The sequence below is a fragment of the Oncorhynchus mykiss genome, chromosome 13 (assembly GCF_057628025.1).
Source record: "Oncorhynchus mykiss isolate SJ-2025 chromosome 13, ASM5762802v1, whole genome shotgun sequence".
In the NCBI taxonomy this organism is placed as follows: domain Eukaryota; kingdom Metazoa; phylum Chordata; class Actinopteri; order Salmoniformes; family Salmonidae; genus Oncorhynchus; species Oncorhynchus mykiss.
In genome coordinates, this window is record NC_143034.1 from 77,524,563 (window position 1) to 77,552,215 (window position 27,653).

General features: G+C 45.6%; 2 protein-coding genes across 3 annotated transcripts in view; both read left to right on the top strand.

Annotated features, from left to right (window-relative positions):
• The window catches only part of smg1 (SMG1 nonsense mediated mRNA decay associated PI3K related kinase), a 167,830-nt gene extending 165,193 nt beyond the window's left edge, over positions 1-2,637 (top strand). For both annotated transcript variants that reach the window (XM_090197766.1, XM_090197767.1), the window contains 2 exons: positions 341-447; positions 684-2,637. In XM_090197766.1, the coding sequence (XP_090053892.1) occupies positions 341-447; positions 684-761 (185 nt within the window). In that variant the 3' untranslated portion in view covers positions 762-2,637. The remainder of the gene's footprint in view (positions 1-340; positions 448-683) is intronic.
• A 1,672-nt stretch (positions 2,638-4,309) lies between these two features.
• On the top strand, positions 4,310-26,807 carry arl6ip1 (ARL6 interacting reticulophagy regulator 1). The gene is made up of 6 exons (XM_090197770.1): positions 4,310-4,499; positions 12,264-12,397; positions 20,032-20,151; positions 20,603-20,720; positions 21,158-21,242; positions 26,447-26,807. Exons 1-6 carry the CDS (start codon positions 4,464-4,466, stop codon positions 26,563-26,565), a joined length of 612 nt encoding a protein of 203 aa, XP_090053896.1. The 5' UTR covers positions 4,310-4,463; the 3' UTR covers positions 26,566-26,807.
• The last annotated feature ends 846 nt before the right edge of the window (positions 26,808-27,653 follow it).

Consider the following 27,653-nt stretch of genomic DNA (forward strand, 5'->3'; position numbering starts at 1 on the left):
TACAGGGGGCACCGGTACCGAGTCAGTGTGCGGGGGAACAGGTTGGTTGACACGGCCTATTATAGAGGTTCTGGGTGGCAGAAAGCTTGGCCCCGGTGATGTACTGGGCCGTACGCACTACCCTCTGTAGCGACCTTTTGGTCAGATGTGGAGCAGTTGCCATACCAGGCGGTGATGCAACTGGTCAGGATGCTCTCGATGGTGCAGCTGTCTAACTTTGAGGATCTGGGGACCCGTGGTTGACTCTGACGTGGTGATGGTGTGTGGTGACTCTGATGTGGTGACTCTGACGTGGTGGTGTGGTGACTCTGACGTGGTGGTGTGTGCGTGTGTGCTGCAGCTGTCCAGGAGAGGAACTCGTACGCGGTGAGCGTGTGGAAGAGGGTGAAAGCCAAGCTGGAGGGGAGAGACGTGGACCCCAGCAGGAGGATGAGTGTCACTGAGCAGGTAACTAACTACACACTGAGCAGGCAGCTAGCTACACACTGCTTTACACACTGAGCAGGCAGCTACACACTGCTTTACACACTGAGCAGGCAGCTACACACTTTGTTGACTACACTTTCCTCCTCCTTTGCCTTATCCCGGTCTCTCTCTCTCTCCTCACCTCCTGCTCTCCCTCTCCTCCTCCTCCATCCCTCTCTCCCCTACCTGTCTCCCCACCTCCCCTCTCTCCTCTCCAGGTGGACTGTGTGATAAAGGAGGCCACCAATGTGGACAACCTGTCCCAGCTGTACGAGGGCTGGACAGCCTGGGTGTGAATGGGGTCTCCCTGTGGTGCATCTCTTTGGTTCCAGCACACAACAGAGCCTCGCAGAGGGAGGGTTAGCCATCCAACCCAACCTCCAGACCAGACACCCGGATACGTACATACCCTGTTACCCACCTGCCCTGTTCTGGCAGGGTTAGGGTTAGGTGTGTCTGTCTGGGCCTGGGGGGTGAAGGAAGGAGAGGAGGAGCCACTGGAGCAGCAGCACCCAACCGTGCCACACGCTGATGGGGAAGGAGGGGGAGAGGGGGGGGTTCAAGATACTCCCCCCCACCCCGATATAACCTCCTAGGGGTCCACCATGGAACCCCTACTCCCGTACCGTAGCAGCACTAGAGCTGTCTGTCTGCCTGGCTCTGATTGGCTGGCTAAACCCAGTCCCACCCAACCTGCCACCTGGCTATAGACCAAGCTAACACTACCAGCTAAAGGGTCACTCTGCAGTCTGTCTGCAGCCAGATCTGACCACTCTGCTTGTCTGTACGGGTGGGGGGGTCTGTCTGAGACAGGAAGGGGAGCAGAGGTATTGGTAGGGAAGGTATGGTGATAAGGCCCTCCCCCTCTACACTATGTTTTGAATAACCTTTACCCTCCCCTAATGAAAACCACCACCCTCCACTCACTGTTACCACCGATGACAACCCCCCCCCTTTAACAGCTGAGCTGGTTTTACCCAGCAATGCCGTTGGGTTTGGACCTCATTCAAAGGGGCGGAGAAAGGTGTGGTCTGAAGAGCTGATTGGCTGCACCTGTTTTGAAACCAATCTCCCTGATGGTACAGTGATTCTGATTGGCCAGCGACTGAGCTGCGTGAGTTGTGACTGGGCAGGTGTGGAGTGGGGGGGGGGGGGGGAGAATCTGTTGGCTCAGTGGGACTCCATCCAAAGCCTGAGAGGGGAAATGATTTCAGGAAATAAAATAGTGTAATCAGACTTTCTTTTTCTTTCTTTTTTCTTCTCTAAAACATTTAGTGTAAAACTGAAGAAAAACAGACTTATTCTACAAAGCTCTTTAGAAATTGTGTATCACACAAGTTTGACATTTATAAATGGATTATCAAAATGGAGATGGGTTTTTTTTTGGGGGGGGGGGGAGAAGATTCACAGTCGTGTGGCGTTCTCTTTTTATTAATATGTTTTGGCACTGCGTAACGATGTGCCTCTAGTTAACTAATCCTATTGTCTGAAGTTACCATATTTTCTGTTGTTGTTGTTGAGTGGAGTTAAGATTTCGGGATTGACTGAGAAAGGATGACAACGTGGGCAAAGTTCTAGCTAGTTACTATCTGAACCCTTTGGGTCTACGTCCCAAACAGCACCATATCCCCCTATACAGTGCACTACTTTTGACCAGAGACATATATGGGTCAAAGGTCGTGCCCTAAATAGGGAATAGGATGCCATTTGGAATGCAGGGCTTGACCTGAGAGAAATCCATGTAATAATCATTTTTCTTCAATGTGAATCTTTATTCATATCTGTTGTATTTGGTAGGCTTCTCTCCTCCCTATCCCTTGTTTATAAAATAGAAAAGCTTTAGACTAGATTGATTCCTTTTTTTTTTACTTGCTGCCTTGCCTGTGAGTGAGTAGTACCTGTAGTAGTAGTAGTAGTAGTAGTAGTAGTAGTAGTAGCAGCAGTAGCCTTCCTTCCTGATATGGGATGTATACTCTCCCAGCTTGTGTTTTACTGATCCTTACTGACTGACCCTCTAGTTTTACCTTTTTAGTGGGAGAAATAAGTAGAATAGATAAGTAAAGCAGTAGATAAGTAAAGGAGTAGTGGGTGTTTTTTGATGATAGTGCAAAACTGCTATTTCTTAAAGGTTTTATTGGATTTAGTTTGAAATAAAATTGCATTTAAAATGGTCGTCTGTTTCCGTCTCTTCATATGTTCTGCAAATACAAAACACAGTTCACAAATGGGTATTTTTATTTTATTAACTAGGCAAGTCAGTTAAAGAACAAATTCTTATTTATAATGATGTTCTACACTGGCCAAACCCGGGACGACAGTTGTGTGCCGCCCTATGAGACTCAGAATCACGGCCGGTTGTGATACAGCCTGGAATCGAACCAGGGTGTCTGTAGTGACGCCTCTAGCACTGAGATGCAGGGCCTTAGATCGCTGTGATACAGCCTGGATTCGAACCAGGGTCTGTAGTGACGGCTCTAGCACTGAGATGCAGGGCCTTAGATCACTGTGATACAGCCTGGATTCGAACCAGGGTCTGTAGTGACGCCTCTAGCACTGAGATGCAGGGCCTTAGATCGCTGTGATACAGCCTGGATTCGAACCAGGGTCTGTAGTGACGCCTCTAGCACTGACATGCAGGGCCTTAGATCGCTGTGATACAGCCTGGATTCGAACCAGGGTCTGTAGTGACGCCACTCGGGAGCCCCATGTATTTGTGTTAAACTCTTTTTAATGTTGATTTGCTGGCTGATATTTTTCATTCTTGTACGGTGATGCCAATGAAAATACAGTAAAAGTAGTAAGTTTTATTCTAGAATTCTTTCTCCAGGTGGAAAGATTGATACTGTAAACTGAACATGTACATATGTACATAGAAAATGGATAATGGAAAAACATACAGATTTTTAGGACTCTCCCCTCTGTACACTTTTCCATTGTTTTTCTCCGTCCCATACTCTCTACATCCCATACTCTACGTCCCATACTCTACGTCCCATACTCTACGTCCCATACTCTACGTCCCATACTCTACGTCCCATACTCTACGTCCCATACTCTCTACGTCCCATACTCTCTACGTCCCATACTCTACGTCCCATACTCTCTACGTCCCATACTCTACGTCCCATACTCTACGTCCCATACTCTCTACGTCCCATACTCTACGTCCCATACTCTACGTCCCATACTCTCTACATCCCATACTCTACGTCCCATACTCTCTACGTCCCATACTCTCATAACTACAAAGACTGAAATGTGAATGTACTTTGCTGCTTTGGATGAGAAGCCACACTGTTTTTTAACAATCTGGAATTTACACCGATGTGGAAACAGGATGGCTGGAGAAAGCTGGCTAATGGTTTTCAGTGGTCTAAAAGAGACAACTGTTGTGTCCCAGACTTTTGACCAGGGGAATTAGGGTACAGTTTGGGACTTGGCTAAGGAAAGGAATTCACTTCAGACTATCCAGTAATGGTTATAGACTGGTGAATGAGCTCACTGGGCTATCAGCCAATCTATATCCAGTCCGTGAGGGGGAAATGTAACACAGAGAGCCCTGAAGACTTCAGCAGTGGTCCAAACGCCTGACTGATATTAAATTAATCATCCAATTCCATTGAGGTTAAATCTAATCAATCAAGTGATTTGTGAAATTGGTCAGAGGTTCACCAATTAAATTATTGCTCATTCTTCTAATTTCCTTGTGGTAGGAGTTTCCTCCTGCTTAAACGGTTTATTGATTTTAAATTAATTTGGGTCGTAAATGTCAGCCGAGTAATTTTATTTTGGGCAACGCCGAGGAAAGGGGGCGTGGACTACATTACCCATAAAGCCTTTAGCCATGACGTTGTTCGCAAGTCCATCCTGCCGGGCATCCAACGGTTGGTTTGTGAACTGCAAAATCCACAAAGAAGAGAGGGAAGCGTCTGCTGCGCCCCTGGGTCGTTTTAAATTTGCCTTTAAAACATCACCGAAAACTTAAACAACCGCTAGCTATGGCAGAGGGAGACAACAAAAGCGCCAACGTACTCGTAAGTAACGTTATCCCACTTTCGACTTGACAAGCTTTTGTTCCTGAATTTAGGTAACGTTAACGTCATAGTGTTGCTTGACTGCTGTCGTTCGCTTGTCAACAACGGCCTTCGAAATGCTACCAATTAACCAGCTATGCTAGCGAAGGAGGATTAGTGAAAATGAGAACCGTGCCCAACAAATTAAATCATTCATCTGACCATCTGAGCAAATTAACCAAGCCATAACAATACATGGTTTGTTAGACGGCCTATGTATCATTTTACATAGGCCGTTAACATTATCTACACTAACAATTAACGTTATACAGTCTAATATTGGCCTTATAGCTAACATTATTGCTCGGCTAACTAGCTGTTCTCGCATGATACGGCTAATTGGGGAAAGGTGTTTTTGTAGCTAGCTGTGTTTATTTGGCCTGCTAGCCAACACAGCGGCTGTCCGTAAGGTTATTTTAATTGTGTCGCGTTCAGCTGACAAGCCGGAGAGAGCCCATGTCTAATTTGGATCTTGTGACATTTATTTAACATCCCCTTTGAAGTTACCAAATGTGCGTTACCTTAACTATTTGATTAGTCACCGAAAGATGACTAATTTATATATTTGGTGTAAAAGTTAGACGATTTACTCAATTAAGCATGGTTAGAGTGACTAGTGTAATTAAGACCATGGTCAGAAGTGGTCGCTGCTCGGACCGAGGGCTGAACGGCGATGCATTTGAACGTCGACTGGTAACCTAGATGGTGTAATAACATTGACCTGTTCTAAACGAAATCCGGGGAATACAAAACAAAATTGAGCCTATATATTAATGCACGTTAAGACTGAATTTCAGTGTATATACCCTTCCCAGACAAAAGTCTCCCAGTTTTCATTGTGCAGTTCTGAGGCTAACCTTTTTTAATTAAATGATAATGCCCGAGAAGACTATGTTTGAAGGATATATTGGCACGGGTGGTGTTAGGCCCGAGATAAAAATCACATTTTATTGGTCACATACACATGGTTAGCAGATGTTATTGCGACGATAGCGAAATGCTTGTAGTCGAGGGCAGGTGGTGTGCCGCAAATCTCCCCGTTAGAGTCAAATACTTTCCTCCAAACACCGCCTTCGAGGGCATTTATACAACGGGTTAGGAACATATTCAAATAATGATTGACATATTTTCATTAACGTTATCTTGATTAATTTATTCATACAATTTCATCCTTCCACAATGTATAGTCCCGATACAAATAGGCATTTTAACGTCGAAGATTTAGCAGGTGGTAATTTGTGATGTAGACACAGGCTGGAATGCTGTTTTAACCAATCAGCATTCAGGATCTGATCCGCCCGTTGTATAAATTGCCATAGAAACGGCCCCTTGCAACATTGATTGATTCGGGTTAGAGGAATAGAAAGTCACTGATCTGGAAGATGAAAATTATGAGGGTATCAGTCATTCAAAGCGCAGAAACGCCTCCTAATGTTACCAACTACAAATGCCGAAATATGGACGAGATGCATCCTAGAGCTGGGCGAAGGTCACAACAAACTAACGTTCTCATGTAATCAACACTGTTAATTAAGTACAAGCATATTACATTTGTAATCTTGTAGCGAACAATCTAATGATTCATTCTGTGATTCATAATGACATGGGCTAAAGAGAACTACTTACTACAAGCCCTAAACCAACAATGCAGTCTATTTCTTGGATGACTGTAGACAATTTTTGGAGGGCCTTCCTCTGACACAGCCTAGTATATAGGTCCTGGTTGACTGTAGAGGGAGGGCCTTCCTCTGACACAGCCTAGTATATAGGTCCTGGATGCCAGGAAGCTTGGCCCCAGTGACGTACTGGGCCGTGCGCGCTACCCTCTGTAGTGCCTTACGGTTGGATGCCGAGCAGTTGCCGTACCAGGCAGTGATGCAACCAGTCACCATGCTCACGATGGTGCAGCAGATCTTGAGGATCTGGGGACCCATGCCATATCTTTTCAGTCTCCTGAGGGGGGAAATGCATTGTTGTGCCCTCTTCAGGACTGTCTTGGTGTGTTTGGACTATGATCATTTGTTGGTGATGTGGACACTTGAAGCTCTCAATCTGCTCCACTACAGCCCCGTTGATGTGAATGGGGGCGTGCTCGGTCCTACTTTTCCTGTAGTCCACGATCAGCTCCTTTGTCATGCTCACATTGAGGGAGTGGTTGTTGTCCTGGCACCACACTGCCAGGTCTCTGACCTCCCTATAGGCTTTCATTGTTGTCGGTGATCAGGCCTGCCACTGTTGTGTCGTTAGAAAACTTAATGATGGTGCTGGAATCGTGCTTGGCCACGCAGTCGTGGGTGAACATGGAAACTGGGAGGGGACTAAACACGTATCTCTGAGGGGCCCCCGTGTTGAGGATCAACGTGGCAGATGTATTGTTGCCCAGCCTTACAACCTGGGGGCGGCCTGTCAGGAAGTCCAGGATCCAGTTGCAGAGGGAGGTGTTTAGTCCCAGGGTCATTAGCTTAGTGATGCGCTTCGTGGGCACTATGGTGTTGAGCTGTAGTCAATGAACAAATCAAATGTTATTTGTCACATAGCAGATGTTAATGCGAGTGTTGTGAAACGTTTGTGCTTCTAGTTCTGACAATGCAGTAATGTCCAATGCAGTAATGTCCAATGCAGTAATGTCCAATGCAGTAATGTCCAACATAACAATTTCATAACAATTACCTAATACACACGTGTAAAGGAATGAATAAGAATATGTATATGTGTATATATGTATATGTGTATATGTGTGTGTGTGTATATATATATATATATATATATGTATATGTATATGTATATGTGTATATGTATATGTATGTGTGTATATATATGTATGTGTGTGTGTATATTGACTGATGGTATAGAACGGCAAAGGCAAGATGCAGTAGATGGTAGAGTACAGTATATACATATGAGATGAGTAATGTAGGGTATGTAAACATTATATAAAAGTGGCATTGTTTAAAGTGGCTAGTGATACATTTATTACATACATTTTTCCATTATTAAAGTGGCTGGAGTTGAGTCAGTATGTTGGCAGCAGCCACTCAATGTTAGCGATGGCTGTTTAACAGTCTGATGGCCTTGAGATAGAAGCTGTTTTTCAGTCTCTCGGTCCCTGCTTTGATGCACCTGTACTGGCCTCGCCTTCTGGATGATAGCGGGGATACCCAGGGTCTCGAGCTTGATGACAAGTTTGGAGGGTACTATGGTGTTAAATGCTGAGCTGTAGTAGATAAACAGCATTCTCACGTCGGTATTCCTCTTGTCCAGATGGGTTAGGGCAGTGTGCATCATTCTCACATAGGTGTTCCTCTTGTCCAGATGGGTTAGGGCAGTGTGCATCATTCTCACATAGGTGTTCCTCTTGTCCAGGTGTGAAAAGGCAGTGTGGAGAGCAATCATCTGTGGATCTGTTGGGGTGTTTTGTGAATTGTGGGTCTAGGGTTTCTGGGATGATGGTGTTGTGAGCCTTAACCAGCCTTTCAAAGCACTTCATGGCTACCTACATGAGTGCTACAGGGTGGTAATCATTTAGGCAGGGAACCTTCGCTTTCTTGGGCACAGGTACTAAGGTGGTCTGCTTGAAATGTGTAGCTATTACAGACTCTGGCAGGGAGAGGTTGAAAATGTCAGTGGAGACACTTGTCAGTTGGTCCTTGCATCCTCAGAGTACCCACGTCCTGGTAATCCGTCTGGCCCCTGTGGCCTTGTGAAGGTTGACCTGTTTTATTGGTCTTGCTCACATCGGCTACGGAGAGCGTGATCACAGTCGTAGCACCTGTTTGAATTGATCTGTATTTCACTACATTCTCGAGCAGTGGTTCCCAAACTGAAACTCGGTCCAGGTTAATCTGGATTGTTTTGAAATTGGGTAGTGCATCAGTTTTTCTATTTTCAGTCATTGTATTTCTTAGAGATATTTATTTTTTAACCTTTTATTTAACTAGGCATGTCAGTTAAAGAACACATTCTTGTTTACAATGACGGCCTACTGGGAACCGTGTGTTAACTGCCTTGTTCAGGGGTAGAATGACAGATTTGTACCTCGGGGATTCGATCCAGCAACCTTTCAGTTACTGGCCCAACGCTCTAACTACTAGGTTACCTGCCGCTTATAACTTATAACTAATGTCCTGATCAACTAGCCCACGTTGGCTTTTTTTATTGATTTTTTTGCTTATAGATTTTGTAGTAATGTTAGTCACTCAAATATCACATGAATACACATTAGCCATGGCAAAATGTATGGAATTGAAAGAAAATTGGCTTCAAAACTGAATTTTCTCAGTACACCAAGATTTTTTTTTTGTAGAACTGCAGGAAATATGCTTTTTAAAACGGCAAAAATTAGTTGTCTAGCAACAAGAGGGTGTAAACAGTTTGTGGCCATATAAATAGATATGCAGGGGGATTGTTCACCAATGCTGGAAGGGGAGCCTGAGTGGGAGAAGGTTTGGGAACCGCGATGGAACACTAGAATCAGGTTGAAACTGTCTTCAGTTAAATCGTGCTGTGTCAGCTTAACGACAGCTCTCAGATGCGGCAGTCAGGCCTCGTCTATCGTTGATTACATTCATCCACCGAACAAAACCTACCACAGAGGATCAACTGACAACTAGGATGGATCACATCACGATGATGATCTGTGTGGCAAAACAAGTCTGTAACGTTAATAGCTATGCCTTTTCCTGGCTGGCTGTGGGTCATGAGACGACATGGCGTTCAGTGGAATAGAGATGTCTGTATGAAGACGGGTCTTTGTGGTGCCGGCACAACGTGGGATTATTTCACTTCCCCAGACCATTCACAATGACACCTCTGTTTTCCTCAACCCTTCGGCCCTGTGGCTCTGCACAGCCGCCAACTGATAGTAGTAGAGGGATGTTTGGAAGTCAGCAGGGCTTAAGGTATTAGCAAGCCATTTAACAGTGGTATTTCTGTGGTGCAGTCTGTTTACGTCCAAATGGCGCCCTAGTTCCTATATAGTGCACTTCATTAACCAGAGTCCTATAGGGAATAGGGTGCCATTTGGGACTCAGCCTAGCTCCTTAGATGAACAGGCTAAACTGTTAACTATATGTGAATTGGAGTTCAGCGTTGTCTGGACTGAGAGTTAGATGGCTTTTCTTCTGAGTGCACCAGTGCATCTTGAGTCCTTGTCAACCTGACCCGTTATCAGGCTGCGTTTTCACACACCTTGGGGGGGGGGGGGGGGGACTACTGCCGTGGCCTATTTATTGCCGTACCTCCTTACTCCATTTGCACACACTGTATGTAGATTTTCTATTGTGTTATTGACTGTACGTTTGTTTATCCTATGTGTAACTGTTGTTTTTGTCGCACTGCTTTGCTTTATCTTGGCCAGGTCGCAGTTGTAAATGAGAACTTGTTCTCAACTGGCCTACCTGGTTAAATTAAGGGGAATTAAAAATGAATCACACTGGTCAAATTGCAACTTTGCCATGTTTTGTGAGCCGGGGATTTGTGTATGTATTTAAACAACGCTCAACACCTGGCTCTGCAATAGACTAGTATCCTGTCCAGGAGGTTAACACCTGGCTCTGCAATAGACTAGTGTCCTGTCCAGGAGGTTAACACCTGGCTCTGCAATAGACTAGTGTCCTGTCCAGGAGGTTAACACCTGGCTCTGCAATAGACTAGTGTCCTGTCCAGGAGGTTAACACCTGGCTCTGCAATAGACTAGTGTCCTGTCCAGGAGGTTAACACCTGGCTCTGCAATAGACTAGTGTCCTGTCCAGGTGGCTCTGCAATAGACTAGCGTCCTGTCCAGGAGGTTAACACCTGGCTCTGCAATAGACTAGTGTCCTGTCCAGGAGGTTAACACCTGGCTCTGCAATAGACTAGTGTCCTGTCCAGGAGGTTAACACCTGGCTCTGCAATAGACTAGTGTCCTGTCCAGGAGGTTAACACCTGGCTCTGCAATAGACTAGTGTCCTGTCCAGGTGGCTCTGCAATAGACTAGTGTCCTGTCCAGGTGACTCTGCAATAGACTAGTGTCCTGTCCAGGAGGTTAACACCTGGCTCTGCAATAGACTAGTGTCCTGTCCAGGTGGCTCTGCAATAGACTAGTGTCCTGTCCAGGTGACTCTGCAATAGACTAGTGTCCTGTCCAGGAGGTTAACACCTGGCTCTGCAATAGACTAGTGTCCTGTCCAGGTGGCTCTACAATAGACTAGTGTCCTGTCCAGGAGGTTAACACCTGGCTCTGCAATAGACTAGTGTCCTGTCCAGGAGGTTAACACCTGGCTCTGTAATAGACTAGCGTCCTGTCCAGGAGGTTAACACCTGGCTCTGCAATAGACTAGTGTCCTGTCCAGGTGACTCTGCAATAGACTAGTGTCCTGTCCAGGAGGTTAACACCTGACTCTACAATAGACTAGTGTCCTGTCCAGGAGGTTAACACCTGGCTCTGCAATATACTAGTGTCCTGTCCAGGAGGTTAACACCTGGCTCTGCAATAGACTAGTGTCCTGTCCAGGTGACTCTGCAATAGACTAGTGTCCTGTCCAGGAGGTTAACACCTGGCTCTGCAATAGACTAGTGTCCTGTCCAGGAGGTTAACACCTGGCTCTGCAATAGACTAGTGTCCTGTCCAGGTGGCTCTGCAATAGACTAGTGTCCTGTCCAGGTGGCTCTACAATAGACTAGTGTCCTGTCCAGGAGGTTAACACCTGGCTCTGCAATAGACTAGTGTCCTGTCCAGGAGGTTAACACCTGGCTCTGCAATAGACTAGTGTCCTGTCCAGGAGGTTAACACCTGGCTCTGCAATAGACTAGTGTCCTGTCCAGGAGGTTAACACCTGGCTCTGCAATAGACTAGTGTCCTGTCCAGGAGGTTAACACCTGGCTCTGCAATAGACTAGTGTCCTGTCCAGGAGGTTAACACCTGGCTCTGCAATAGACTAGTGTCCTGTCCAGGAGGTTAACACCTGGCTCTGCAATAGACTAGTGTCCTGTCCAGGAGGTTAACACCTGGCTCTGCAATAGACTAGTGTCCTGTCCAGGAGGTTAACACCTGGCTCTGCAATAGACTAGTGTCCTGTCCAGGAGGTTAACACCTGGCTCTGCAATAGACTAGTGTCCTGTCCAGGAGGTTAACACCTGGCTCTGCAATAGACTAGTGTCCTGTCCAGGAGGTTAACACCTGGATCTGCAATAGACTAGTGTCCTGTCCAGGTGACTCTGCAATAGACTAGTGTCCTGTCCAGGTGACTCTGCAATAGACTAGTGTCCTGTCCAGTTGACTCTGTAATAGACTAGTGTCCTGTCCAGGAGGTTAACACCTGGCTCTACAATAGACTAGTGTCCTGTCCAGGAGGTTAACACCTGGCTCTGCAATAGACTAGCGTCCTGTCCAGGAGGTTAACACCTGGCTCTACAATAGACTAGTGTCCTGTCCAGGAGGTTAACACCTGGCTCTGCAATAGACTAGCGTCCTGTCCAGGAGGTTAACACCTGGCTCTGCAATAGACTAGCGTCCTGTCCAGGAGGTTAACACCTGACTCTACAATAGACTAGTGTTCTGTCCAGGAGGTTAACACCTGACTCTGCAATAGACTAGCGTCCTGTCCAGGAGGTGTACTGGTAGATCAAGCTGCCTCACTCTTCAGAAACAGGAGATGGGCTCCTGTCTCATGGACCGTTCTGGCTCGTCCAAGGCTACTTCCTAACCTCTGTCTCTGGCGTGTGTCTCGGTCGGTGTCTGTGTTCCAGGCCCAGGAGACGGCCCAGCTGGAGGAGCAGCTGCAGGGCTGGGGAGAGGTGATCCTGGCTGGGGACCAGGTCCTGCGTTGGAAGAAACCATGGTTCCCTGGAGCCCTGATGGCAGCCACCACACTGATCTTCATGTGAGTAGTACTCACACACACACAGCCCTGATGGCAGCCATCACACTGATCTTCATGTGAGTAGTACTCACACACACACAGCCCTGATGGCAGCCATCACACTGATCTTCATGTGAGTAGTACTCACACACACACAGCCCTGATGGCAGCCATCACACTGGTCTTCATGTGAGTAGTACTCACACACACACACAGCCCTGATGGCAGCCATCACACTGGTCTTCATGTGAGTAGTACTCACACACACAATGCATACAGCTGTCCTGTCATGCTCTCACACACACACGATACACACAGCTGTCCTGTCACGCTCTCACACACACACGATGCATACAGCTCTACTGTCACGCTCTCACACACACACGATGCATACAGCTGTCTTGTCACGCTCTCACACACACACGATACACACAGCTGTCCTGTCACACACTCTCACACACACGATACATACAGCTGTCCTGTCACGCTCTCATACACACAGCTGTCCTGTCACGCTCTCACACACACACATGATACACACAGCTGTCCTGTCACACACTCTCACACACCTGATACATACAGCTGTCCTGTCACGCTCTCACACACAGCTGTTCTGTCTCTAGCACACCTGGCCTCGCTCACACACACACACCAGGGCTTGACATTCAGGTAAATTTGCCAGTAGCACACCGGGCCAGTACCAAGTGACAACTACAGGCTCGTGGGCGAGATCACAGGAGAAAGCTATTTAGGCAGAATTTTAATCATGGGTAATCACAATCAGCATGGTGGCTCCAGCAGGGGGTTACAGTCAGCGTTATCACAGAACACCACACAGAGAGAAGACAGACACACGGTGGACAGGCACGCCCACACAGAGACCGAGTTTAGTTAAGTAGCCTAGTACGAGCCAGAACAGCACAAGACAGGAGCCCAATCCCCTGTTTCTGTAGCATGAGGCAGCTTGTTTACCAATTGTACATTGTTAAAGAGGATGTAGGCCAACCCTTTATGCAGTTGAATGGCCGACGCGGTTCCTTTCCTTTGTCATGCCGGACACTCCTGTTGTGAAACACTGCCAATTGGAGTTGAGGAATAGATCATACAGCAGTGGATAGCTTGGATCCTCTTTTCAGTCATTACCATCAAAACGGTTGTCTTTTCCCAGATTGCATTTCGACATGTTGTCCAGTGACTGGGCTCATTGGAACACGTCTCTTTCCACACGGCACTCGGCTGTGGAAGCAGTTGTGCTCTTGCCACCATACAGTTGATATTTGGAGGTGGCAGGGTAGTGGTTAGAGGCAGGGTAGCCTAGTGGTTAGAGGCAGGGTAGCCTAGTGGTTAGAGCATTGGGCCAGGAACTGAAAGGTTGCTGGGTTGAATCCCCCGAGCTGACAAGGGAAAAAGATCTGTCGTTCTGCCCCTGAACAAGGCAGTTAACACACCACTTTTCCCCGGTAGGCTGTCATTGTAATTAAGAATTTGTTCTTAACTGACTTGCCTAGTTAAATTAAAAAATGTAATAAATATTTAGCTCTATTTAATCAATACGGGATGTTAATGTCTTGACACGCAATGTCCCCCAGATAAAAATGTAAAAAATTCACATGTTAAATGAATTTCCTGCAGTTCCACAGTTCCACACATTATGCCTCTCTTGAGGGGTATTTTGATAACACAGTGTAAGTGAAAGGCTCCCTAAGTGCGTATTTCTCTGCCCCATAGCATAATGTGTTGATGCAGGAAGCCAGCTAACTTCCTACATTAACACATTCTGCTAACTTCCTGCATCATCACATTCTGCTAACTTCCTACCATCACATTCTGCTAACTTCCTACCATCACATTCTGCTAACTTCCTACCATCACATTCTGCTAACTTCCTACCATCACATTCTGCTAACTTCCTACCATCACATTCTGCTAACTTCCTACCATCACATTCTGCTAACTTCCTACCATCACATTCTGCTAACTTCCTACCATCACATTCTGCTAACTTCCTACCATCACATTCTGCTAACTTCCTACCATCACATTTTGCTATGGGGCGTGCTATTCTACATACACATTTTGTCTTGACATATTTATCACTTTTTAAAGGGTAAGTTGACCTAAAATTCTACATTTCCCAAGTGATTCCATACATGAACTAGTTAGGTGGACTTTGCCTTCTCTCCCTGGGGCCTAGGACTGGAAAGAGGCCAAAATAAAAGGGTCATGTGACTCGTGGCGTTCTGTTGTGCACTAGCTCTGCTCCGTTAGTCAGGGCGATTGAGAAACCTGGGAATTGTGGACACATTCTTTTGTTTTATTGAAAGCATATGGCCAAATGAGCTCTTTGAAATTGTTTTATATATATATATAATTAAAAGTATTATAGGTTTTGAGACAGGAAGTGTGTTCTTTTCCTCCTAAAGTGATCGGTATTATTTTATGTGGCCGACTGCAATAACATTGGAGATGGGTAACAACTGTGCATGTGTGTTTTCAGTCCGTGGCTTTAAGAAGGAACAAAATGTCACTGTTTTCTTTTTTGAAAGAGACCGATACAGACGTGTGTAGTAGCCTAAGCACTTCATCAACGACGATGACTACAATTCTGAAATGCTGGGGGGGAACACGTAGAACTCTGACAGCTCTAGCTTCTGTATTCTCGTGTGGGGGAACACGTAGACCTCTGACAGCTCTTGCTTCTGTATTCTCGTGTGGGGGAACACGTAGACCTCTGACAGCTCTTGCTTCTGTATTCTCGTGTGGGGGAACACGTAGAACTCTGACAGCTCTTGCTTCTGTATTCTCGTGTGGGGGAACACGTAGAACTCTGACAGCTCTTGCTTCTGTATTCTCGTGTGGGGGAACACGTAGAACTCTGACAGCTCTTGCTTCTGTATTCTCGTGTGGGGGAACACGTAGAACTCTGGCAGCTCTTGCTTCTGTATTCTCGTGGGCTGGATATGACATTGCTGCTGAGGTATGTTGTTTCTTCATTGCAGTTCGAGTGGATCTTATTGTGTTGTAACCGTTGCACCATATCATTGTAGACAGCCAGTTAGCAGATGTGTCCTGTCTTTATGACACGGGGTTGAAGGAGATAACAGATAGTAATTGTGTCATCTTACATTGCAGAATATACAGAATTAAAATAAAAGGTTTTGCATTTAAATTATTTAGGATCTTGTCTACTTATCAATCTATAATGTCTGTGTTGGCTAGCCATCGTTTATTTGCATGGCAACATTTCATGCTTTTAACAACTCTATAGCCTTGCATGGAATGCATGGTCCCAGGAACTCCCTGGTGTAGGCCTATTACCGTGGAATGCATGGTCCCAGGAACCCCCTGGTGTAGGCCTATTAGGGTGGAATGCATGGTCCCAGGAACCCCCTGGTGTAGGCCTATTAGGTTGGAATGCATGGTCCCAGGGACCCCCTGGTGTAGGCCTATTAGCGTGGAATGCATGGTCCCAGGAACCCCCTGGTGTAGGCCTATTAGCGTGGAATGCATGGTCCCAGGAACCCCCTGGTGTAAGCCTATTAGCGTGGAATGCATGGTCCCAGGAACCCCCTGGTGTAGGCCTATTAGCGTGGAATGCATGGTCCCAGGCACCCCCTGGCGTAGGCCTATTAGCGTGGAATGCATGGTCCCAGGCACCCCCTGGCATAGGCCTATTAGCGTGGAATGCATGGTCCCAGGCACCCCCTGGCGTAGGCCTAATTAGGTTGCAAGTAGTCAGTCTGGTCTGTTGTGTATTCATAACCCCCGCCTCACCTGTCCATTATGGCTATGATTATCCTAACAACATAATTACTTTTAGCCCCATTGGCTTAACATTATTGCCCATAATACCTGGCTCCAGGAACCACCTGGGGCATATTACCCATAATACCTGGCTCCAGGAACCACCTGGGGCATATTACCCATAATACCTGGCTCCAGGAACCACAAAAACACTATGTGTGCATACAAGGAAAGGACATGTTTCATTAAGTGCTTAATGGAAACATGCAACAATATCAAGCCAATCACCTTCCAGTCAAAAGGCTGTAGCCTGGTATTGAACACGCAACGGCTGTAATGAAACCCATTTTCAAACATTCACCAACATGTACATCTCAGGACGACATTCACCAACATGTACATCTCAGGACGACATTCACCAACATGTAAATCTCAGGACAACACCGTTCTGAACAGCTCACCCAATACGAGCGGTTCTATATGTGACGGAGATGAACATTTCCATTAGAAACCTAGAGGGGGAATCTATTTTCAACAACTAGGATGTGTTGCTAATATGACTAGGAGACAAGTACTGGGTAATGAATGACTAAGTCTTTTTATATAAAATAATTGCCTCCACGGTTCTATGGATGGATTTTTGGCTCGGCTCCTTAAGAAGCAAGGTACGACTTCATTATTTTAATTAAAGTAAAACAGCTTTCAAAAAATGTATACTGAAATAATCTTTGTCAGTATTTGGCGTTTTGAAAATGTGGGCAAGGAAGTGCCAGTGACTGGTACGTAAAGAAGTTGCCAGGCACTGGTATGTAAAGAAGTTGCCAGGGACTGGTACGTAAAGAAGTTGCCAGGGACTGGTACGTAAAGAAGTTGCCAGGGACTGGTACGTAAAGAAGTTGCCAGGGACTGGTACGTAAAGAAGTTGCCAGGGACTGGTACGTAAAGAAGTTGCCAGGGACTGGTACGTAAAGAAGTTGCCAGGGACTGGTACGTAAAGAAGTTGCCAGGGACTGGTACGTAAAGAAGTTGCCAGGGACTGGTACGTAAAGAAGTTGCCAGGGACTGGTACGTAAAGAAGTTGCCAGGGACTGGTACGTAAAGAAGTTGCCAGGGACTGGTACGTAAAGGAGTTGAAGGAATGGATCAACCTGATTTGACTTGATGCCTCCTATTATAAAATGGACCAGGCATTACATCACTTTGAAGACATGGTCTAGTGTCATATAAACTACCACCTTTCCTGTTGCGTCAGCTACTCTACCTGTATTTGGTGAAACCCAAACTTCAATCATTTAGTGTGTGCGTTTACCATATAAACATGTCTAACTGCACTCTGGATTCATTGTGTAGGTGAGAAACACTTACTAAAGGCTGTCTTCCCAAAACAGCCCAAGCAGTGGATGACAACACATCTATTAACTAAAACAGTGGATGACAACACATCTATTAACTAAAACAGCCCAAGCAGTGGATGACAACACATCTATTAACTAAAACAGTGGATGACAACACATCTATTAACTAAAACAGTGGATGACAACACATCTATTAACTAAAACAGTGGATGACAACACATCTATTAACTAAAACAGCCCAAGCAGTGGATGACAACACATCTATTAACTAAAACAGCCCAAGCAGTGGATGACAACACATCTATTAACTAAAACAGCCCAAGCAGTGGATGACAACACATCTATTAACTAAAACAGCCCAAGCAGTGGATGACAACACATCTATTAACTAAAACAGCCCAAGCAGTGGATGACAACACATCTATTAACTAAAACAGCCCAAGCAGTGGATGACAACACATCTATTAACTAAAACAGCCCAAGCAGTGGATGACAACACATCTATTAACTAAAACAGCCCAAGCAGTGGATGACAACAACACATCTATTAACTAAAACAGCCCAAGCAGTGGATGACAACAACACATCTATTAACTAAAACAGCCCAAGCAGTAGATGACAACAACACATCTATTAACTAAAACAGTGGATGACAACAATACATCTATTAACTAAAACAGTCCCGGTAGAACCTGGTTGACCAGGTGCTGGACTGGTGACAGGATCCACCAGTGGTTTACAGGGATCCTTCATCCCACCTGCCCAAACCTAATGTCCCACTTAAACACTGTTACAGAGGAGAGACCTGAGAACGAGGTCCTGGTTAGAAGACCACTCCAGGATGAACGTAGCCACACGGACTTTTGGGAAGCACATACAACAGTTACTGACGTTGTGTTGTATACTAAGTGTTTTATTTTTTAATATGCAACCAAGTGTCTTCACTTTTCTCTCTGGGTGGGTGGAGGTTGAATGTTATTTTTTTTCAACACAAAAATATATATATATTATAAAAGTAACAATACTTTATTGGTCCTTTTGCATTGATATCCTTTATTTTTGCAGTCACAGTACCTAACCTGACACACACATCACAGGCTTGGTCGCAGGACATACCTGGGACTTTCACTTCACAGTACCTAACCTGACACACACATCACAGGCTTGGGTGCAGGACATACCTGGGACTTTCACAGTACCTAACCTGACACACACATCACAGGCTTGGTCGCAGGACATACCTGGGACTTTCACTTCACAGTACCTAACCTGACACACACATCACAGGCTTGGGTGCAGGACATACCTGGAACTTTCACAAGTCCTGTGAGTCTTCTGCTTCCTGAAAACCAGTGTATATTTTGATATTTCCAGTTCAATGTGTAGGCCTAATATATTCTATTCTGATAAAATATGCCAACAAAATATTGTGGTTTGATGTGAAAACATATATCCACTGTGTTTGGGCTGGTATAAAAACAACAACCCACAACCATCCCGCTCATAGGGGTTAATGATCAGAGATCATTCAATAAATTTAAAGTTTAGCTACTTACTTGTCGGATAACTGTCCCATTTGGTCCAGCTGAAATGGATCACTGTCCCATTTGGTCCAGCTCAAATGGATCACTGTCCCATTTGGTCCAGCTCAAATGGAGTTGTCAGCAAGTTCTTTTTTTGGATCAGGACAAATGTTTCCATGACAACAGAGTTGCTGTGGGCAGCAAGATCCCGGTATTCCTCATCAATCAAGTTCCCGGCAGCATAAGCATTCTTAATGAGTTCGCAATGGAGCACAGTTGTCTCAACAGCACCACCCATCTGCTGTTTTCACTTCTACACTTCTAATCTGTAACGCTAGGCTACTGTCTTCACTTCTGCCCAGAAAAAAACTTGCATCTGTGATTTGTGAATAAGGGTCATACATGCACTTTTTTTTTTTACATAAAAGGCCACTCAAAGTGTTGTTTTGTCACAACTAGAGATCTGTGGCATTTTGTTTTGAAGGAGCGTGCAATTGCCATGCTGACTGCAGGAATGTCCACCAGAGCTGTTACTAGAGAATTTAATGTTAATTTCTCTACCATAAGCCGCTTCCAAAGTAATACTAGAGAATTTGGATGTACGTCCAACCGGCTTCACAACTGCAGACCACGTCTATGGCGTCGTGTGGTTGAGCGGTTTGCTGATGTCAACATTGTGAACTGAGTGCCCCTCGGTGGGGTAATGGGCAGGCATAAAGCTACGGACGACGAACACAAGTGCCTTTTATCGGACGGGCAATTTGAATGCTCCGAGAGGCAGTGATGAGATTGAGGCCCATTGTCGTGCCATTTCACAGGGCCTAATGCATTGTATTTCAAGTGACTGATTTCCTTATTTGAGCTGTAACTCGGTAAAATATTTAATTGTAGCATATTGCGTTTTCTGTTTTTGTTCGGTGTAGTAAATGTAGCTTTTCAGAACCCTTGATAGAATACCTCATTTCTCTGGTGTCCGCTTGTTTTGACTTGCAGTGGAATTGAGACATCTGACCCCCACTCTCCTTTTCTCCAGGATGATCTACTACCTGGACCCCTCGGTGCTGACCGGCCTGTCCTGCACTGTCATGCTGCTGTGTCTGTCTGACTACCTGGTGCCTACCCTAGCACCCCGCATCTTCGGATCCAACAAGTGGTGAGAGCCTGGGGGTTTATCTGGTGTACAGGGTGGGTGGGTATATCTGGAGTACGGGGTGGGTATATCTGGGGTACGGGGTGGGTATATCTGGGTGGGTATATACAGGGTACAGGGTGGGTATATACAGGGTACAGGGTGGGTATATACAGCCCATGTTCTGACCTGAGCCTGAAATGGGTAGTTGTGGCTCAGCAGAAATGAAGGGCATTTCCCCAACTGCCTTATCAGATATCATATGGCCCCATTGATAGACTCATCTCATTCTGCTGAGCCGGTTCTGATCAAGTGTTCCTGTTCAGATGGATGGAGAGATGTAGGGATAGCTGTTGACTGAGTAAAACTACTGGTCTTGGATATAATGGTAATAATATCACTCTCCTCCTCCTTCCTCTCTTTTCCTTCCTCTCCTCCTCTCTCTTTCTCCTCCTCTCTTTCTCCCTCTCTCCAGGTCTTCAGAGCAGCAGCAGCGTTTCCATGAGATCTGTGGTAACCTGGTGAAGACTCAGCGTCGCATCCTGGGCTGGTGGAAAAGACTCTTCTCGCTCAAGGAGGAGAAACCCAAGATGGTACACACACACCGAGACCCACTTTAGCTCTGTCGTCTGTTTTTAGAAAGGGGTCTGTCTGTTTTGGAAAAGGGGTCTGTCTGTTTTGGAAAAGGGGTCTGTCTGTTTTGGAAAAGGGGTCTGTCTGTTTTGGAAAAGGGGTCTGTCTGTTTTGGAAAAGGGGTCTGTCTGTTTTGGAAAAGGGGTCTGTCTGTTTTGGAAAAGGGGTCTGTCTGTTTTGGAAAAGGGGTCTGTCGGTTTTGGAAAAGGCGTCTGTCGGTTTTGGAAAAGGCGTCTGTCTGTTTTGGAAAAGGGGTCTGTCTGTTTTGGAAAAGGGGTCTGTCTGTTTTGGAAAAGGGGTCTGTCGGTTTTGGAAAAGGGGTCTGTCGGTTTTGGAAAAGGGGTCTGTCTGTTTTGGAAAAGGGGTAGTGATGTCATTTCCGGTTGTCTTCCCACAGTACTTTGCGTCGGTGATCAGCAGTCTGGTGACGGTGGCCTGGATGGGACAGCAAGTCCACAACCTTTTCCTCACCTACCTGATCGGTACGTACCAGCACCTGTCTACCTGCCTGTACCTGTACCCTACCTACTTACCTACATGCACCCTATCTACCTTATCTACATGTACACTACTGACCTACTTGTACCCTGCCTCCCTACTTGTACCTTACCTACTTACCTGTACACTACCGACACCCTACCTACCTGTACCCTACCTACCTACCTACTTGTACCCTACCTACCTACTTGTACCCTACCGACCTACCTACAGTGCCCGTACCCTACCGACCCATCTGTATCCTACCAACGTACCTGTATTCACATCCTTTGACTGGATTAAAATGGACTAAATTGAGATTTTGTGTCTCTGATCAACACATTATACCCCATGATGTCAAAGTGGAATTAAGTAGATTTTTTTATTTTATTTTTTACTAATGGATAACTATTCAACCCCTTTGTTATTGCAAGCCTAAATAAGTTCAGGAGTAAAAATGTCCTTAACGAGTCACATAATAAGTTGCATGGACTCACTCTGTGTGCAATAATAGGGTTTAACATATTTTAGAATGACTACCTCATATATTACATAAAGTTATTTGTCAGGTCCCTCAGTCAAACACTGGTTCAACCACAAGGAGGTTTTGCAATGCCTCGCAAAGAAGGCACCTATTGGTAGATGGGTAAAAACAACAACAAAAAATTGCAGTAATTGAATGTCCCTTTTTGAGCATGGTCAAGTTATTAATTACACTTCGGATGGCGTATAAATACACCTAGCCACTACAAAGATACAGGCATCCTTCAGGCAACTCAGTTGCCGGAGAGGAAGGAAACCACTCAGGGATTTTTACCATGGTGATCTTTAAAACCGTTAGTTTAATGGCTGTGATAGGAGAAAACTGACCTAAACAACAGAGTGAAAAATATTCCATAACATGCATCCTGTTCACAGCAATCCACTAAAGTGATAGTGCAAAAAAATGTGGCAAATCAATTCACTTTTTGTCCTGAATATGAAGTTTTAATGTTTGTTTGGGGCGAACTGAATGGAGCGAAGTACAGGCATAATCCTAGAGGAAAACCTGGTTCAGTCTGCGTTCCACCAGACACTGTGAGATGAATTCACCTTTCAGCAGGACAATAACCTAAAACACAAGGCCAAATATACACTGTATAAGAAGACGTTGAATGTTCCCGAGTGGCAGTTTCGACTTAAATCTACTTGACAATCTATGGCAATACTTGAATGGTTTGCCTAGTAATGATTAACAACCAAGTTGACAGAGCTTGAAGAATTTTTAAAATAATAATATGCAAATATTGTACAATCCAGGTGTGTAAAAGCTCTTAGAGACTCACCCAGAAGGACTCACAGCTCTTAGACTCACCCAGAAGGACTCACAGCTCTTAGAGACTCACCCAGAAGGACTCACAGCTCTTAGAGACTCACCCAGAAAGACTCACAGCTCTTAGAGACTCACCCAGAAGGACTCACAGCTCTTAGAGACTCACCCAGAAAGACTCACAGCTCTTAGAGACTCACCCAGAAGGACTCACAGCTCTTAGAGACTCACCCAGAAAGACTCACAGCTCTTAGAGACTCACCCAGAAGGACTCACAGCTCTTAGAGACTCACCCAGAAGGACTCACAGCTCTTAGAGACTCACCCAGAAGGACTCACAGCTCTTAGAGACTCACCCAGAAGGACTCACAGCTCTTAGAGACTCACCCAGAAGGACTCACAGCTCTTAGAGACTCACCCAGAAAGACTCACAGCTCTTAGACTCACCCAGAAGGACTCACAGCTCTTAGAGACTCACCCAGAAAGACTCACAGATGTAATCACTACCAAAGGTGCTTCTAACATCTATTGACTCAGGGTTGTGAATACTTATGCAAATTCGATGCATTTTATACATTTGTTATCATTTCTAAAAACATGTTTTCACTTTGTCATGATGGGATATTTTGTGTAGATGCAACACAACATGTGGAGTAAGTCCAGGGGTATGAATATTTTCTGAAGACATTGTACCAACCTGTAACTAACCAACCTGTACTAAACCCACCTGGGCTAATTTCTAACTCAGCCCACCTGTACTAAACCCACCTGTACTAAACCCACCTGGGCTGATGGCTAACTCAGCCTACCTGTACTAAACCCACCTGGGCTAATGGCTAACTCAACCAACCTGTACTAAACCCACCTGGGCTAATGGCTAACTCAGCCAACCTGTACTAAACCCACCTGGGCTGATGGCTAACTCAGCCAACCTGTACTAAACCCACCTGGGCTGATGGCTAACTCAGCCAACCTGTACTAAACCTACCTGGGCTAATGGCTAACTCAGCCAACCTGTACTAAACCCACCTGGGCTGATGGCTAACTCAGCCAACCTGTACTAAGCCCACCTGGGCTGATGGCTAACTCAGCCAACCTGTACTAAACCCACCTGGGCTGATGGCTAACTCAGCCAACCTGTACTAAGCCCACCTGGGCTGATGGCTAACTCAGCCAACCTGTACTAAGCCCACCTGGGCTGATGGCTAACTCAGCCAACCTGTACTAAACCCACCTGGGCTGATGGCTAACTCAGCCAACCTGTACTAAGCCCACCTGGGCTGATGGCTAACTCAGCCAACCTGTACTAAGCCCACCTGGGCTGATGGCTAACTCAGCCAACCTGTACTAAGCCCACCTGGGCTGATGGCTAACTCAGCCAACCTGTACTAAACCCACCTGGGCTGATGGCTAACTCAGCCAACCTGTACTAAGCCCACCTGGGCTGATGGCTAACTCAGCCAACCTGTACTAAGCCCACCTGGGCTGATGGCTAACTCAGCCAACCTGTACTAAGCCCACCTGGGCTGATGGCTAACTCAGCCAACCTGTACTAAACCCACCTGGGCTGATGGCTAACTCAGCCAACCTGTACTAAACCTACCTGGGCTAATGGCTAACTCAGCCTACCTGTACTAAACCCACCTGGGCTGATGGCTAACTCAGCCAACCTGTACTAAACCTACCTGGGCTAATGGCTAACTCAGCCTACCTGTACTAAACCCACCTGGGCTGATGGCTAACTCAGCCAACCTGTACTAAACCTACCTGGGCTAATGGCTAACTCAGCCTACCTGTACTAAACCCACCTGGGCTAATGGCTAACTCAGCCAACCTGTACTAAACCCACCTGGGCTGATGGCTAACTCAGCCAAAAGGTCCCACAACTGTAGCTTACTCATTGCTGCATTATTTCACACAGTCCTGGTGTTCTGAGTTCAAACAATCAGGAGTATTTAGGTCCAATCAGGTAGCCTAGTGGTTAGAGCGTTGAGCCAGTAACTGAAAGGTTGCTGGATCGAATCCCCGAGCTAAAAATGTCGTTCTGCCCTTGAACAAGGCAGTTAACCCGCTGTTCCCCGGTAGGCCGTCATTGTAAATAAGAATTTGTTCTTAACTGACTTGCCGAGTTAAATAAATAAAATAAAATACAATCGGTTGTATTCTGGTGTGTGACATTGTAGCTGCTCTCTCTCCTGCTTTCTCCTGTTGCTATAGTAATGATTACAGTGACAGTTAAAACCACCCGACACCACTAGAGAAGTGACCACATAGGAAGGATGTACGAAGGTTGACAGTGACGGAAGTCCTTGGACATGTTCCAAATGGCACCCTATTCTCTATAGGGCTCTGGTCAAAAGTAGTGCACTACATAGGGAATAGGGTGCCATTTCAGACCGAGACCCAGCATTAGCTATATATTCCGAACATCACCGGAGACCTTGGCTGACTACGTAGCTGTAACAGACAAGCACAAGGCCTCATAGCCAGCTGACAGCTGTTCAGTAGTCAGTGCATTGTCATCCTGCAACTGTAAAATACCACTAAGAGAAAGGGTTATATATCATAGGATCAGTCCCTATTAGGGGAACCCCATAGGGTTCTGGTCAAAAGTAGTGCACTACATAGGGAATAGGGTGCCCTTTGGGAGGCAGACCTAGTCTCTTCACCCAGTTCACCAGACAAACTGTCCTACAGAATCCCGACTTGTTTATATATATATGGTGAGACATTGTTCCACTAAACGTGGAGTAGATTGTTTTAATCGACCCGTTAGGAACCGAGCTGCACAGTGGTGGAGGGACTGACCTGAGCTTGTCCAATAAGAGAGGCTCGTTTTGCTACAGAATGCACTAATGAAAACAGCCCTTTAAGCAGTATGCTGTTTAGTTAGTCCACAAATTTCTTGTTAACAAATTATAGTTTTGGCCAGTCGGTTAGGACATCAAATTTGTGCATGACACAAGTAATTTTTCCAACAATTGTTTACAGACAGATTATTTCACTTATCATTCACTGTGTCACAATTCCAGTGGGTCAGAAGTTTACATACACTAAGTTGACTGCCTTTAAACAGCTTGGAAAATTCCAGAAAATTATGTCATGGCTTTAGAAGCTTCTGATAGGCTAACTGACATCATTTGAGTCAATTGGAGGTGTACCTGTGGATGTATTTCAAGGCCTACCTTCAAACTCAGTGCCTCTTTGCTTGACATGGGAAAATCAAAAGAAATCAGCCAAGACCTCAAAAATAAATAGATGGCATCACGAGGGGAAATTATGTGGATATATTGAAGCAACATCTCAAGACATCAGTCAGGAAGTTAAAGCTTGGTTGCAAATGGGTCTTCAGAATGGACATTGACCTCAAGCATACTTCCAAAGTTGTGGCAAAACGGCTTAAGGACAACAAAGTCAAGGTATTGGAGTGGTCATCACAAAGCCCTGACCTCAATCCTATAGGAAATGTGTGGGCAGAACTGAAAAAGTGTGTGCGAGCAAGGAGGCCTACAAACCTGACTCAGTTACACCAGCTCTGTCAGGAGGAATGGGACAAAATTCACCCAACTTATTGTGGGAAGCTTGTGGAAGGCTACCCGAAACATTTGACACAAGTTAAACCATTTTAAAGGCAATGCTACCAAATACTAATTGAGTGAATGTAAACTTCTGTCCCACTGAGAATGTAATGAAAGAAATTAAAGCTGAAATAAATAATTCTCTCTACTAATTATTCTGACATTTCACATTCTTAAAATAAAGTGGCGATCCTAACTAAGACAATAAATGCTTACTAGGATTAAATGTCAGGAATTGTGAAACTGAGTTCAAGTGTTTTTGGCTACGGTGTATGTAAACGTCCGATTTCAACTGTAGTGACTCTTGTTTCCTTTGTTCCCAGTGAGTTTCCTGCTCCTGCTTCCTGGTCTGAACCAGCATGGCGTCATAAGCAAGTACGCTGGCATGGCCAAGAGGGAGATCAACAAACTGCTGAAACAGAAGGAGAAGAAGAACGAGTAGGAAGAAAGGAGGAGGAGGAGAAGAGGGGATCTGTGAGATGAGACGAACGAGAGAGAAGAAGAACGAGTAGGAAGAAAGGAGGAGGAGGAGAAGAGGGGATCTGTGAGATGAGACGAACGAGAGAGAAGAAGAACGAGTAGGAAGAAAGAGGAGGAGGAGAAGAAGAAGAGGGGATCTGTGAGATGAGACGAACGAGAGAGAAGAAGAAAATGAGAAACCCGTAGATCAAACGTAAAAGAAAAGGAGCTTCAACGAAGTACTTCCTCAGTCTGCTCAGACCAACTCTCCCCCCTTGACCTCTGACCTGTCACCTAACCAACCAATCACCTGGCGGGATTTGTTTTTCAACAGGAAGTGTTTTTCCACCTATCCTCCCACGCATGCAGTCAGTCGCCACGTCGGTCAAGGCTTTAGCTCACGAGTAGACCACACTGAAACATTACAACACACACATATGAACCCCCCCCCCCCCCCCCCCCCCCCACATGGAGGTGGCCCCCAGCTGTGTCTGTCTCTAGATCCTATAGGGATGTGTTTAAGATGCCAGTCACTTATTATTACTTTTGAAGTCCGAGGAAAGACTACTGAACAGAAACCTCTAGCAATATTATTATCCCCTCCCCACACACATATAATACCATCACAATACAATATATAATCAAACTCCATCTCCCAGAGAGGATGGGTAGTTTAATGGACATACTGATGGTAGGTAGTGTCAGTAATTAAATCTCCCAGAGAGGATGGGTAGTTTAATGGACATACTGATGGTAGGTAGTGTCAGTATTGTTTCAGGAGGCTGGGACACTGCTGTTGTTGTTGCTGCCATCGTTCTTTTACCTTTCAGATTCCTGCTTCTGTCTGTTTTTTTTAAGATTGCACTGAAATCGTAGCAGAAACTGGAGTTTAGAGTAGAGAAGCAGACCTAGGTGACATCTCCCACGTGACACCCTATTCCCTATGTAGTGCACTACACCTATAGGCCTTGGTCAAGAGTAGTGCACTATCTAGGGAATAGTGTTATTTGGGACTCGAGCCTAGTCTGGTGACATTTGGAATATATAATTCTGGGTCTGAAATGGCACCCT